Source organism: Macaca nemestrina, chromosome 5, assembly GCF_043159975.1.
Source record: "Macaca nemestrina isolate mMacNem1 chromosome 5, mMacNem.hap1, whole genome shotgun sequence".
NCBI classification, from domain to species: domain Eukaryota; kingdom Metazoa; phylum Chordata; class Mammalia; order Primates; family Cercopithecidae; genus Macaca; species Macaca nemestrina.
In genome coordinates this window covers 16,074,757-16,091,305 of record NC_092129.1, presented here as the reverse complement: position 1 = coordinate 16,091,305, position 16,549 = coordinate 16,074,757, and the positions used below count along the sequence as shown (strand labels likewise).

General features: G+C 36.9%; 1 protein-coding gene across 6 annotated transcripts in view; it reads left to right on the top strand.

Moving 5' to 3' along the window:
* The window catches only part of LOC105492089 (REV3 like, DNA directed polymerase zeta catalytic subunit), a 189,405-nt gene that overhangs the window by 62,060 nt on the left and 110,796 nt on the right, over positions 1–16,549 (top strand). For 5 of the 6 annotated variants that reach the window (XR_011623291.1, XM_011758974.2, XM_011758977.2 and 2 more), the window contains one exon: positions 11,376–11,565. Coding sequence is in view for 4 of the 6 variants with exons in the window: in XM_011758974.2 (XP_011757276.2) it covers positions 11,376–11,565 (190 nt within the window). In the remaining 2 variants the exon portion in view is untranslated. Of the gene's footprint in view, positions 1–11,375; positions 11,566–11,656; positions 16,224–16,549 lie in introns of those variants that run through there. The other variant, XM_011758979.2, reaches the window with a different exon arrangement.

Sequence of the window (16,549 nt, the reverse complement as noted above, 5' to 3'; positions counted from 1 at the left end):
CAATCAGAATGCTGCCCATCCTGAATGAGGGAGGTCCCAAAGGGGATATCCTGATAGTGTGTGAAGGCTGGGTAGAGATTCATGTCCAGTGAACCTGTGAAACGAACCTCTTACAGTGTGGTACTGCTGAACACCCACTCCAACCTGGCATCTCTTTTGGCTGAGTTACAAAGCAGAGTTTCCAGGACTAGGGATGGTAGTCCCACCTCCCACCTCCTCTCTTTATTTCTGCCTGTTTTCAGGGATATTTCTCCCTTAGGTATTTCCACTGCTCCCGATTATTAGGACAGGGACAGGTCTGTTGCCAACAAACCCAAGATGGTGGAGAAGCCAGTTGTCCACCTCAGTTATACTTTTTCCAATTTAGCAACTCTGAGTTGGGAAAGTTTTCTGCATGCTTGGTGCTGGACCGATTGAGGGGAGGGGCACTGTGATTATGAAAGTCTAATTTGCTTTCTTTTGCTTAGAGTTTTTTCACTTCTTTGTGGTCTTGGGAACTGTCTCCTTCTCATATTTGAGTTCTGGGATATTGCTCATGATCACGTCAGCACTGTATATGTGGTTTTGGTTTTCTGTGGCGGTGAGTGAAGCCAGCTTACTTCTATACCACCGTTTTAGAATCAGAAGTCTCTGTCCATTTTTAAATTGTATTGTCTTTTTATTATTGAGTTGTAAGAGTTGTTTGTTCTAGATACAAGTCCCTTATCAAATATACGATTCACAATTTTTTTTTCATTCTGTGCTTTGTCTTTTCAACTTTCTTTTAGACAGGTAAAAGCTTAAGGTCCTTCAGTATTCAGCTACCATAAAATATGGTTAAATAATTTACTAGACTTGCATATAATGTTAATTACCCATAGTGTTTTATTTATTTGCATTTGAAGGAGGATTTAGATATTTATATACAAATTTGACCAGACAGTAAGTTTATCTTAACTTTTAATGTTGCTTTAAATTGTCTGAGATGAATTTTCATGTCATCAGAATTTTTTTTTGAGACTTTGGTTTATTTATGTTTCAGTTAAAATACTACAAAAATTAATGTGTGTTACCATTCTGGCTAAATTATCTGAAACTAAAAAGTATTTGTCTTACAAGCCAGAATTTTATTTTTCACTAAGATTAATAATACTAGTTACTTTTATGACATTTAGTCTGAAAGGTGCACATTTTCTTGGAGATTTGTGCTTGAAACTACTATTAGAAGCTTTGTTTTTTAAGACTGAGCTTTTTAGAAAAAGTTATACCATGGTGTGTGCCTTTGAGCAGTACCCATATAGTTTCATAGTCATTGAAAATCAAGGCCGGGCGCGGTGGCTCAAGCCTGTAATCTCAGCACTTTGGGAGGCCGAGACGGGCGGATCACGAGGTCAGGAGATCGAGACCATCCTGGCTAACACGGTGAAACCCCGTCTCTACTAAAAAATACAAAAAACTAGCCGGGCGAGGTGGCGGGCGCCTGTAGTCCCAGCTACTCGGGAGGCTGAGGCAGGAGAATGGCGTAAATCCGGGAGGCGGAGCTTGCAGTGATCTGAGATCCGGCCACTGCACTCCAGCCCGGACGACAGAGCCAGACTCCGTCTCAAAAAAAAAAAAAAGAAAAGAGAATTACTGATTTACTTTCTGTAACAATAATTGCATATTAAATTGCTTATGAACTTTGGATACAGCATTTCATCAGATTTCTGACATATTAATCTTAAAAGAATTATATTAATCATAAAATTACTGTTGTTCAGTTTGGAGGTTGACCCTTAATCCATTTATGCCTAGTGTTCCATTATTGGGCTGCTAAGCTTGTGGGAGTTCTTTATATGCTACTGCTCAAGGTCATCACCAAAGTCTGATTTTTCACACACAAAAAATTGCAATCTCTGGTATAAATAGGTTAATTGATTCCCTTCTAGTTCCCTTACATAAAGGGGAGATGTTAGGACGTTATACATGTCTTCATTGTTTATAAGGAGAAAGAAAATACTTTATAAGGAGAAAGTGAGATTTAAATCCATCAAAATTTCTACTAGACTCAGTTGAAAGCCTTCTTAGAGGCCACTCAATTTGAAAAAGACATCCTGTGCATCAGTTTTACAGTAACAAATTCTTGGTTCTCCGACATCAACTGTGGGTGCTCTACAATTCTATTCAGTTCTGACACTGGCTACTACTAATGCATACCCTACAGGGTAAGGGTTCTGTCTGATAGTACTGCTCACTTCAGACACCAGCCACAAATGGAGTCCCTAGGCTCCCTGCACTTCTGCCCTACCTGAGGCTATCCAGGAGCCCCCAGCTACCAGTCTTCTCATTGGTACACAGATAAACATTTAACACTTAAAAGAGTCCAAACGTTTTAGGAGCTGTGTACCAGGACCAGGGGCAAAGATCAAATATATTTTTCTTCTTTTATCGTAGTATCACACCCCCTCTTATAAATTTTTCATTTTAGTTATTGAACTTTTCAACTCTGGAATTTCCATTTGGTTCTTTTTTATGATTTCTATCTCTTCATTGGTACTCTCTATTTGGTAAGATGTTGGTCTCATACTCTCCTTTAACTCTCTTGACATGATTTCGTTTAGTTTTTTGAAATACTAATAATAGCTGGCTTAAAGTCTTTGTCCAGTAAGTCTAACACCTTGGCTTCTTCATGAACAGTTTCTGTTGTCTGCTTTTATATATATATATATGTATGTGTGTGTGTATATATATGTATGGCACCATATTTTCCTGTTTATATGTTTTATAATTTTGTTGAAAACCAGACATTTTAAATTATGTATCATTTCTGGAACTTAGATTCCTCCCTACCCCCCCCCCCCCCGCCCCCAGTTTGTTTTTGTTGTTGCTGTGGTTTATTTCTTTAGTGATTTTCATGGGCTAATTTTTGTATAGTCTCTATTCTTTGAAGTCTCTGCTCAGCTGGCATAGTGGTCAGTTAATGGTTGTCCAGAGATTGCTTTAAATGCCTCTTTTCTCAGCTTTTGCTGAGGGGCTCTGTGAGTATGTTGGGGCAGAGCCTCAAGATCAACAGGAGGCAAAATATTAGTCATCTGAGGTTTTTCCCGGGCATGTACATAGCCCTACATATGCTTATGGCCTTCTAAATTCCTTTGACTGTATCAAAGTTTTTCCAAGCCCCTGGTGGACATTTCATTCCTCAGTTTGTACTTTTGAATTTTTTGGTCAGCCTGTTGTTAGACCCAACTGGTAAAATTCCTCCATGCAGCTACAGTGTTAAATAATTGCTGTTGATTGTGTTCCACAATGACTCTGCAGCATATAGGGCTCTTCACGTAGAGTGAGCCCTTAGTCAAATCAAAAAAAGGCAAGTGCTAGGAATGGAGTGTTGTTCAACAAGCTGCCACACAAGTCCAACAGTGGCAGTTTTCTGAGGGTAGCTACAGCTTTGGAGGAGCTCCAGATGGGTTCTGGCTTGTCCAATGGCTGCCTGGCTGCTAGTTTTTACAGCTACTGTAGATGCAAGGCTTTCATTTTCAAGACTGTTTTGAAGCTGCAGAGGGAGGGATCAGATTAGAACAAGTTAAATGCCACAAAGCTTGCTGTTTTAGCATTCATCTGGTGTTCCTGAATAAATACTTCTTGGATTGTTGCAAACCTTTAATTTCCAGAGTTCGGGAAAAGGTTGCTTTTGACAGTTTTTGCCAGTGTTCTTGTTGCTTTTATGGAGGAACAGATATTGAAAGATCCTTACTCAGCAATTTTGTAAATGCCTCTTTTCAGTCCTATGTACTTTTATCTACATCCTGCCGCCAATCTCTGATCCAGCCTCTTGTTACTTACCTGTCTGTTATATTTCTACTGGATCCTTGGAACACTGGTTCCATGGCTAATATGCTTATATTATCAAAATTTCACTATTAGCCTCCCCTTCTTGCCTGGTAGCCCACTCAGGGCTCTGTCTCTTACATCTCACATAAATCAAAATACTCAGTGCCTCTCTTAAATATCAGTATTCCTCAGGATTCTTGCTTAGGTCCCTTCTCTTGTATATCCATTCTCCCTAAGAAATCTTACCTAATTGTTGCTCATATTGGCAAATCTATCTTCTTCTCTAGCCCAGATCTCTTTCTTAAGCTCCATATCTATATGTGTTTCATTTAAATATCCATTTGGAAATTCTGTAGACATGTAAAATTCTATAAATGCAAAACAGAAGTCAACCCGCCCCTATTTTACAGTTTTCTTTGAATGACATGATCATCCATCCGGTTGCCTAAGCCAAAAATGTAAGAGTCATCTTTGATTTCTTCTGCCTTATCCTACTCTCAAATTCCAGTTACCATAGCCTCTTGATTCAACTCCCTATATCCTTGACCTTTTCTCCACCTCCACTGATATCTCGACTGAATTCCTCCAGCAGCCTCCTAAACAGATTTTCCTTTCTGTAGTTCTGTTGCCAGTGTCCCCACAATGTGTCCATGGAGAACTTTATAAAATGCGAATCCATACAGGTCATTAGTACATGCATGTGCGCGCGTGCACACACACACACACACACACACACTGTTCCTCTCTCTCATACTTTTTTTTTTTTTTTTTTTTTTGAGCCGGAGTCTTGCTCTGTCACCCAGGCTGGAGTGCAGTGGCACGATCTTGGCTCACTGCAAGCTCTGCCTCCCAGATTCACATCAAGTAGCTGGAACTACAGGCGCCCCCCAGCACGCCCGGCTCATTTTTTGTGTTTTTTTTTTTTCAGTAGAGTCGGGGTTTCACTGTCTTAGCCAGGATGATATTGATCTCCTGACCTCGTGATCCACCCATCTCGACCTCCCAAAGTGCTGGGATTACAGGCTTGAGCCACTGCGCCCGACCTCATACTCCTTTTCTTTCTCTCCATTGCACTCCTTGTTTCATCCCACCTACACTTTTCCTATTCCCAGATGCCATGTTTCTCTTGCTGTCAGGTTTCTGTACATACTGAAAACATTCTTCTTCATTTGCTTTGCTTAATCTGATTCATAATTCAGATATCAGCTCAAAAGCACTTCCTCTGATAAGCCTTCCTAGATTCTCACAAGTCTGAGTTAGATACTTGTGGATATAGCCATAGGATTTTGTACTTATTGAGCACCTGTCATACCATACTGTAATTGCCTATTTATTCATTATTTTCTCCAAGTAGACTGTAAAGTCCATGAAGGCAGTGGCTGTTTTATAAGCAGCCTGTGGTTTAGCACTGAACATTGGGTCTCCACAAATTACTTGAGTAGAGAAATCATGACTACATTTATGAATAAAGGAACCAACTATACCCAGCACTATATATACAAAGATACATTAGACAAATGTATGAATAAAGTAGACTTTTGAAACATCTGGTATTTCAGGGATATAGTTTCTCTTAGTAATGTCGGATTAATCATTTAAAGCCAATGATTCTAGATAAAGTTCTGTATATTTTATTTGAAGAAATAAAATGGCATAAATAAATGTGAAACTCATAAGTATTATTTACAAATAAAAGGAGAAAATGAAAGGAAACTGTTACATATTATGCTTTGTTTTGCCTTTAAGGCAAAATATATATATATTTATAATATAAATATATATATAAAACAATCGGCTATCACCTGGTCTCATGTACTATGTTATTTTATAACTAATTTTCATCTGACTATAAATACATCATAAACATTTTCTTATGCTAGGAAATACACTTAAACATCTCCTGTTGCTGAGGTTAGCAAACTTTTTCTATAAAGAACCAGATAGCACATATTTTAGGTTTTGAGGGTTGTAGGGTGTCTGTTGCTACTACTCAACTCTGTCTATAGCAGAAGCAGCCATAGACCATTCTAAATGGCTGTGGTGTATTCTAATAAAACTTTATTTACAAAATCAGACAGCAAGCAGCATTTGCTACAGAGCCACAGAGCTATTATACAGATATAACATAATTTACTTATTTCCCTATTTTTGGAAATTTAGATTATCTTCATTTTTTTTCACTGTTGTTAGTCATACTCGCCTCACATCTTAGTATCTGAATCTTTGTGTACGTTTTGAAGTTTTTCCTTAGGATAAATTCTGAAAGCCTAATTTCTGAGGCTAAGAGTACATCCTTATGACTTTTTTTTTTTCCATGAGAATAGGTAATTTAACACTTTCTGTGACTGAGTTTTGTTTAGTTTGTTTTGTGGTTTTGTGGAGATGGGATAAGAAAGATGGAATAAAACTTAGAAAGACAGAAGCAAAGGAAGACTGGAAGGAAACAGATTGAGTTAATGATAGTGATATAAAACTTGAGATGTTCCAGGAATAAGAAAATATGCAAATTTTTATAAACATAAATTTTCTTGCTCACATGCCAAGTTTTTCTGTTTTACAGCTCTGTTGAGGTTTGTTTAAAACCTTGTTTAGATTGAATTTAAGATTTGGGAGATGGGATATGCAAATTACACAATAAATATTTCTTATTCTCCTAAGATACTCTTAGGCTATCACTATTTTTATTTTAATTATCCATCAGCTTAAAAAAAAAAAAAAAACTTTTCTATTCCAGATGATGATAGAGAAAGAAGTCTAATTAATTAGAGCAGAGATTGGCAAGCTACTATCCATGGGCCAAATCCTTCTTGTTGCCTATTTTTGTAAATGAAATTTTATTTTAACTCAGTTATGCCTGTTCTCTTAAGTATTGCTTACAGCTGCTTCCAGGCTACAAAAGCAGAGTTATGTAATTGTGTCAGATACAGCATACCCCATAAAACCTAAAATATTTACTGTCACCTTCCAGAAAAAGTTTGCAGACCCCCAAATTAGAGGAATGGTACATTTAGTCTTTGTGTTTATTGAAACTGAATCTACAAAAATACCCCAAGTAATTTTGCTACAAATAGGCTAACAAGATTTTAGATGGGCAATTTAGAGATCAAATCAAGACACCTAAATTGCAGAATAAAATGTTGAAAAATGACATAGAAATGTTGGGATATAGAGGACTTAATGTTTTGTTTTGTTTTTGTTTTTTTGAAACAGAGTCTTGCTCTGTCGCCTAGGCTGGAGTGCAGTGGCGAGATCTCAGCTCACTGCAACCTCCGCCTCCCAGGTTCACGCCATTCTCCTGCCTCAGCCTCCCGAGTAGCTGGGACTACAGGCATACACCACCACACCCGGCTAATTTTTTGTATTTTTAGTGGAGAGGGGTTTCACCGTGTTAGCCAGGATGGTCTCGATCTCCTGACCTCGTGATCCACCCGCCTTAGCCCCCCAAAGTGCTGGGATTACAGGCGTGAGCCACCATGCCCAGCTGATGACTTAATGTGTAGAATAATTCTGGGTTCTGTGAAAGATGAAATTCAGAGCACCCACATACTCCCTGTTGAAGAGGCATCTGCCTTTTGTTATGTACTTACACACAATGGGAAGTAGCCAACACCACAGAGTTTGTTATGTACTTACACACAGTGGGAAGTAGCCGGCTCCACAGTTTTGCCATGGTGTCAAGTGTTGATGGCGCTTTTTAAAATAACTTTTGTAGTTTCTGAATTAGGGAACATCAATCAAATTGGAAGATTCAAACTCTTCAATTTTTGAAACCTGTGTACATGGGCTTATTCTCGCAAAGACGATCTTGTTTCTGGTTGGACTTGTCTCACTTCAGTTTGCCATGATAATAAGAGGGAACCTTCAGAGGATGTGAAGGGGAGTTGTTGCTTAAAGGGTATGAAGTTTCAGTTAGACATGATGAATAAGTTCTGGACGTCAGTTGTACTGCGTGGTGACTATAGTTAATAATGTATTATATATTTGAAAATCGCTAAGAGATTAGATTTTAAGTATTCTTATGACAAAATAATAAGTATGTGAGGTGATAGATATGTTAGCTCGATTTATTCATGGTGTGTACATATCAAAGTGTCATGTTGTATACCATATATATGTACAATTTTTATGTATCAGTTTTCCTTAATAGAGTTGAGGGAGTAGGGATATTTTCTTTCCTTAAATCTATATGTTACCTAGAAATATCTAATGTCCCAAATCCTTTAAGAATCCAAAATCATTTAGTAGAAGGTTTCAGAATACCGTAACTTTCACTAATTTTATAAAAACATTCTTGAAAGCATCTTGTATATAGAACTTCTAGAAGTATAGTGGAAAAATACCTGGACTGAAGTCACAAGTTCTTAACTAGACCGCTAACTAGATGTTGAGAAAAGCTGGGTTTCTAGTACCAGCTACCTATCTCTGGACTTCTTTTAGGAGAAAAGCCACTAATTTTAAAGCTAAATCCACTGATTTGGGGGCATTTTCTCATGGTTTAACCTAATCCTTACTAACGAGAGTTGTAGTAGACTAGTTTATCTCTAAAGACTTTACAGTTCTGTATCTCCACACATTTGTGTGAGGTAGAGCTAGTGGAGGGAAATAAATAGAAGTCTGTATCTGGTCAAGATAAAGCAATGCTATTACAGAACTACAAATTTTATGGTAATAAAAGACATACTATTTCCAAAAAGCAACTGACTCTCGTGTTCATTTTTACACATTTCTCTTTCCTTATTTAACTTTTGAGTTTCTTATTTTATCCTGTTTCTTTCATTTTCGCTTTATATCATTCTTATTCTGTATTAGAGCTGTTAGTGCTATGCCAAGAATTTCTTGTGTTGTGGCTGTTCTTCAGGAGGTTGTTCCTGAGGAAGGTTGATGAGTAAGGCACTGAGCCATCTCTAGCTGCAGGAGGACTGGAGAGAGAGGTGTGTCTTTGTTGATAGAGTGACTACAGATTTGGATGGCACTTCAGGTCATTCAGGGTAGGAAAGTGCAATAAGCTGGGGACCCTTCTCAACCCCACACACCCATGTCCTCCTGTAACCCTGATGGTAGTTACATTAATTGTATCAGAGTCTCTCTTTTTTCATGGATGTGTTTCTTCAGATATTCAAACTCTTTCACATCATTCCTTTCTTCTTAAGCAGTTATTCTGTTTTGTTGTGGGTTCTTTAATTCATTTAATAAATATTTGTTAAGCACATGCCATGTGTTTTTTGTTGAGTTCTGGGGACATAGTGTTCATCACCTCCCTGAGAGTTTGCCATCAAATGGGAAAGTCAGATAAGGAAACAGGCAATTATAATACGAAATAAAAACTGAGGAATTAAGGAAGCCAACATTGACTTTTTTAAAACATTGAACCAGCATGGTTAATGGAAAGAGTATTGGTTTTAGGTTTTGTTGATCCGGATTCTATTGCTTAATAGTTATGTGAATTTGGGAACATTAACCTCCATCAATACTGCAAGATTATCCTAAGTTTTAGAAATACATAGGTAAAGCACTTACCCTAGTACCTGCTGAGTAAATAATTTCTTCCTTTTTCCTAAGTTGTACATCCCTAAATTGTTGTAATTCTGAAGCCTATAAATAGAAAGTCAGTTCCTCTGGCCCCTACTTCACAGGCGATGTGAAAACTGGATATAAAATTATTTTTAAGACACTTTGTGAACACTCTGCCCATAAACTATTAGTACAGTCCAGTTTTGTAATTGTTTCTTGTAAAATTTATCCAAAATTCCATTATTAAGATATATTGACTATAAACAAATACCTTAGGAATTTACAGTATTGCTTGTAAAATATGGCATTGCACCAGTAATTCTGTAATCACTGGTCTTGAATTTGTCAACTTAAGAGGAAATACTTCACTGTCTTCCCACCTCCCTCAACCTGTAGTTTAGCATACCAGTTACTCTTAGTCAAATTGTGGTTTTTGTCCGGAAGGGTAATGGTTATAACATTTATTCTTGAGATATTTAAAAAGCAGTCAAGTAAGTCATCAGTAAATTGATTAAATCTATTTTCTTAAGACTCATCAATATAGTTTGAATGTTCTCTATTTGAAGAATTGAAAAACTATAGAATTTAGGGATTAATACCATGTTGTATTTAGAAATGAAATAGCCAAACTAGAAACTGAAATTGGTATAACAGCAACACAGGTTTGTAATTTTTCAAAAGCATGACAGTTGGTAGTTCACATCAGAATATTACCCTTGGGAGAATCAAATCTTGTTTCATTATGTGACTGATCTTTCCAATTTTGCTATGCTTTATGTAATAACTGTTCCAGATTTATTTTTCTGTCATAAGTGTACCTTAAAAATAAGAGAAGCTAATGTTATTCTTTATAAGAAATGTAAACATTAAGATATCAACACAATGTAGAACTATTTTCTCTATATTTTATATAAATCATTCTAAATCATAAATGGGAAATAGTGATCAAACAAATATTTACGTTCCTACCAAAAGAAAAGGCCCAGTGAAGCAGAGTGAGGAGGGATAAGGGGTGGGGAAGAAGCCTGAGGCTTGTGTTGGTAGGAGCACCACAGTGAGACTGGGTGACAGCATGAGAAAAATGGATGTATTCTTCCATCACTGCTGTTCCCTCTGTTTGAATTAGACAAATGGCACATACCCAAGGGGAACTAGGGACAATGCTCTGAGGACAGTAACCACTTCCATACAGCCCTGCCAGATTCATGAGAGCAATGGTGCATCTGCTTTTTGTTGCCATTGTTGTTACTTAACCTTGTCATGGACACATTATTGTTTCTGTGGCATTTCTTTTGTGGGTTCTCACTCATGTTACTTTCTTTATCATGGCTATGCTGGATTGTCTGTTGGCAAGTCAGCACCATTTACCCTTTCGGCACCTTGACTGATACACTGGTTTCTGAGAAGTGTGCATGTTGGCTTTTTTCCCCTCTCATTTTGTCTCCCCTTGTTCCATACCACCAAATACAAAATTTAGATATCCCGAAATCCATTACAGATAATTGATCTGTAGAGATTTTGTTTTGATTTGGTTTTGTCTTTTTTTTTTTTCCTTTTAATGGCAAAATTTCATTTTTACCCTCCTTCCCACTGCAATAGCAAAATTCCACACACTGGAACTGCTTTTACACCCCCTTTCTCCCAGAGCTGCCTCTCTTTTAAGGAAGGCTCTTGTTTGAAAACATTAATGCCAAGAAAGGCGTTCATTGATTTATTTAGTAAACTTTTTGTGAATTTTTGTAACCTTCATAACACTGTGCTAAGTGGTATTTATAGATGATTCAGTGAAGTACACAAAACTAGTTGGATTATGAGGGTAAAATAGTCAAAATATATTCATCAAAACTACTGTTTAAATCATACTATTATACAAAGCTTGTATTTACAGAATGTTTCCAAATGTTCTGTTGTAAAATGTAGTTAATACCGGTTACTTTCAACTATGGGTTAATTTTTTTCAACTCTTCCCTTAGATAAGCTGTGTTGCCATTATAACATTTAAATGAGTTTCATGCTGAGTTTTGTATTGTTAAACTGTGTCTGGAAGCTAAACTTTATAATGTGTTACATTTTAGGTCAGAAGACATGTCTTCATCTACATGGCATCTTTCCTTACCTCTATGTGCCATACGATGGTTATGGACAGCAGCCAGAAAGCTATCTTTCTCAGATGGCATTCAGTATCGACAGAGCACTTAATGTGGCTTTAGGCAATCCATCTTCCACTGCTCAGCATGTGTTCAAAGTGTCATTAGTATCAGGAATGTAAGTATATGATAATATATTTTATAATTTCTGTTTATGTTGCTATTCTATTTAGAGGAAAACACATTCAGTTGATATACTCTATTTCTTTTACTTCTAGTCTAATGCAACTGCAGTGAATTTCTTGCTGTAACTTTTTAACATGAATTTTTATGTCAGTGGAAGGTAGAGAGTCAACAGTGATTTTTGTTGTTTCCTTTTCCATTTCTCTGCTTCCTAGAACTATAGAAATTCATGTAATTTATTCAGCAGATATTTATTAAGTACTTTTTATATGCTAAGCACTGTTCTAAGTACTTGGGATATATTGCTGAACAAAACAAAGATCCCTGCCCATGTGGAAGTTACATTCTGCTATGAGAAACAGATAATAACCAATAAATACAACATTACATTAATTTATTTGCTATATGATAATTAGAACGGTGTAAGGAAAGAATCTATACAAGCAGGATAAGAAGGATCAGTAGTATGGGGTAGGGAAGTAGACTAGTGACAATTTTAGAGTAATCAGGGAATGTGTCATTGATAAAGTAACAACATCTGAGCAAAGACCTGGCAAAGTGAGGGAGTAGGAACTGCATGGAAGCCAGGTGACTGAAATGGAAGAGTAAAGAAGAGTTAGACTAAATGAGGTAAGAGAGATATGAGAGGTTAGAGATTGTGAGGACCAGTGATTCTCAAAGTGTGGTTTCCATACTTTGGTTTCCTAATATCACCTACTATCATTAGTTTTACCTAGCTTGACAGCCATGAGAATATACCTGTCAGATCTCCAGATACATAGAGAATGAGTGAATAGCCCCAGCTACTATACGCTCAATTCCAGTCTCACTCCACATGACCTGCTTTCCATAGGCTACTCTTACCCTGTGACTGAGTATGGCAAAGATACTAAAGCAGGTCTGTAAGACATCCCTCTGTCCACTTGAGATGAGACTGGTATCTAGGTCTGGTGGCTATGCCAGCTTCTGGCTCCCTTCTCATTTTCTCTTACATTTGGCATTTACTTCTTGGAGGACTCGGACTAACACACCTGGGAACTTGGTAATACTACATTCTTGGGGCCCTGCAATTTGTGTTTTAATAAGCCTTTCTGATGATTCTTATGCCTGCTTAAATGTTTGGTTATCACTCAGTAAGCTAACATAAGGACTTTGACTTTTACTCTAAGTTATTACGTGATTTCAAGCAGCCAAGATCTGGCTTAAACTGGAAAGGATTACTTTAGCAACTGTATTAATAATAGATTGTAGGGGGACAAGAATAAGAGCAGGGAGAGAATTAGGACATTAATCTGGGTAAGAAAATATGGTGGCTTGATATTAAGGTAGAAAAGACCTAGGAATTAAAATTAAAACAAAAAAGAAAATAGTGTGGCTTGAACTAGGGTGGTAGCAGGAAAGTAATGTGGAGTCATCAGCTTCTGGATCTATTCTGAAGGTTGAGTTAATATACTAGATTTGCTGTTTGATTGGGTAAGGATTGTGAGAGAGAAATTAAGGTTGGCTGCAAAAATTTAAGTGTGTTCTGCTAGTAAGACGGAAGGTGGAGGTGGAGCCAACTGACAGGAAAGCTCTGGAGCTCATACAGGAACATTTGAGTTGTTTTATCTCTGTATGAAATCCAAGTGGAGACCTTAAATCTCTGCTTTCTTCCACCTTAATCTAGGCTTTCCTCTGGACCATGATAGTATCATTTTAATTGAATTTCGTTCTATTTTTATCTCATTCCAGAGCAACAGAAGTACTCTTCTTATACTGTAAATTTAAAATCATTTAAAAATTCTTGAGTGGCTTCATATTGTTAATAGAATACAATTTAAACTTCTAGCCATAACCTATGTGACCTCACCCCTGTCTATCTCTGAAACTTTGCTTTCTGTATTCCATTCAGAAACAGTGATCTTCTCTCAGTTACTCTGCTATCCAAGTTGTTTCTCACCTAAGTTCTTTGTATATACAAGTTTCTTTCCTTGAGTATTCTACCCTTCCCCAAGCATTCAGATCGTTGACCTCTTCAGAGAAGTTTTCTTTGACTATCCCACTTAAAATAAGGTATTTTAAGTAGGGCATTATTATTGTTGTTGTTTTTATTATTCTGTATCTCAGCCCATTATTTGTTTTCTTTAGCACTTAATACAGTTTGCAGGTATTTTAATTTTCATTTATTTACTTAATTTTTATGTGTTTCTTCCACTAGCATGTAAACTGCATGCTCGTGCACTAGCATGTTATGAGATGGCTCAATAACTATTTGGTTGGATAAATGAATGAGGTGAAAGTTTACACTCATCCTATAACAGAAGCAATAATTATGTTAGGGATAATTATCTACTTTATCTTTTAGTTTTGTTTATTCTTGATAGTTTCTAATAACTTTCCTATATATATCCTCATTTCAAAGTTGAGTCTCCAAACAGCCCAGTGAAATGCATAGTCACTAATCTTCCTGTATTTTTGTATTTGTTAAAGACATTGCCACATTTTTAGAGAAGTTGAGTTACAAATCTGGATACATGGGGCAAAAGATGAGCTGCTCACTCTAATTTTTCATTTCAGTTTTCTTTTTTCTTCTAATTTTTTGGTCATTTTCTTCCCTAGATCCCCTTTTTCCTTCTCATTCACTCTACCTTCTCTAATTCCTTTACTCCTTCAATTTTTCCTACTTCTTTAAGTTACATAAAGTTGCATCTAGCTACCAAATTAACATTTATATGAGGTTTAACTGTATTCATTTTAGACTATCACTATCCTGAGGCTGAGTTAAGAGATAGGATCATGACCTTGGGCAAATTTCTGGGATTTCTTCTTACTCAATGATTTTAGAGAATCTTCTGTAAAGAGATTCTCAATCCATCAAAATTAATTAGGTGAGATTTTTCACTGTCCACACTCATTTTCCTTCCTGTTGATATACTTTAAAAACTAACTCTAATTACGAGATACGATTTTTTTAAACATGAAAACATCTACTTTCAAACTCTTCCATTCTACTTTTTTTCCCCCCAAAGAATCTCCTTGATAAGGAATTCTTTTGGCAAAACCATTCATCTGGCTGAAGATAGCCCATATTTCCAGAGAGCTACCTTTGTATGTATGAAACATACCATAGCAGGAAAGGGCTGTAATTAAGGTTGAATTTGCTAGTGAGAGAGAATGATATCATTTATGTAATGTGTCTTTCTTTAACCCATTCTTCATGGCAACAAAATAGGGTGAACAGCAGCAAACTAGACCGGAAGTGGTATTATAAAAAGTTAAGAAAAGGGTGAAGGGTGAGAGGGAGGGATGGTCAGGTGAGACTTTTCTGAGAAGGTAAATTAAGCAGAGTTCTGAATGAAGATTAAACAAGCCATGCGGAAGTCCAGAGCAGAGCTTTCCACTTGAGGGATCGAGTTAGAGGGCCTGAAATGTTAAGAGTGGCTGGAGGAGAAGGAAGAATGGTATGACTTGAGATTGGAGTGAGAGGCAAGGATGAGATGAGGAACCCTTTAGACCTTGGTAAATAGTTGGATTTTTTTTTTAAACAGAAATTACTTTATAGCAATAATACAGGTGGCTTAAAACAACTTAAAAAATTGTTTATACCCAAAATAATGACTCTGCTACCAAATTAGTCCTTTATTTGATGTCCACTACACTATTAGACATCACAGAGAGGTGGTGTCCTAATGAGAGTAAATTCTATTATCTACTGCCTGTCATAAGGGAACAATGTTTTTAAATGAAGAGTGATTGGGTTTATCCACCTAAAGATTTAACCATGTATTAACAGACCACTTTTAAGCCAATACAAAGCCTTTTATTTCATTCACAAATTTATACCTGTTTATGTATTGTTTCTAATTAATCATCTTTGAAAATAGTTTTCTGTATATCAGAGGTTGTAGTGTAGTTTCAGATCCTCCTGAAATGATGTGAGAGTTCAGCTTATTTCATCTTGCACCAAGGATTTCTCTCCCTGTTATGTAGTCTTTTGTTTCCCCCTTTCCTCATTCCAGCTGATACCCTGAGAAAAAACTCAGCCATAACATGATTAGGTTGCTTAAGTAAGTTCATGGTCTTTTTCAGTCTCTTACGTTCCTGTCTACACAGTTTTTTCAGAGGCTTCTCTTGATATTGTTGTGTGTTGCAGTTTTACTCATGTCAGCTACTGAAATATATGCTGTGTGTACATATAATAGGTAAATTGTCTCTGCCTATTGAACTTATAAAATTAATAATAAACAGCTGAATAAGGAAAGTAATGTAAGTGTTGTTAAAGGACTTTGTTGATGAAGAACTTCAGTTTTTGTTTTTCTTTTTGTTTGTTTGTTTGTTTTTGAGATGGAGTCTTGCTTTGTTGCCCAGGCTGGAGTGCAGTGGCACAATCTCGGCTCACTGCAAGCTCCGCCTCCTGGGTTCACGCCATTCTCCTGTCTCAGCCTCCCGAGTAGCTGGTACTACAGGCTCCCACCACCACGCCCGGCTAATTTTTTATATTTTTAGGAGAGACGGGGTTTCACCGTGTTAGCCATGATGGTCTCGATCTCCTGACCTTGTGATCCGCCTGCCTCGGCCTCCCAAAGTGCTGGGATTACAGGCGTGAGCCTCTGCGCCCAGCCCGAACTTCAGTTTTTAACAAAAAAATGAGAGCCAGAAGAAGGTGACTGAAAGGTCTGTTTCTCTCATATGTAGAGTAAAGCAAACAAAAATATGTTTTCTTATATGTGGAGTAAAGAAAACAAAAAACCACTTAAAGTCTTAACGTTTGAGATTAAGGGTTGGATGGTTTGCTCTTCCTTTTTGTCCATAGTTTGTTCAGAGTGATAATTTTTAATTCCCATCATCAGTAATGCAAAGAAAGTGATATTTTTTACACTTTTTAAAAAAGCTTTAGTATTTCATATGTTAACCTGTGCTAGGTTTAACTGAAAGGTTTGGGTTTTTTATAATTGTTTTTTGTGGGGGTGGATAATATTAAATGTAAGACTGAATTTGGC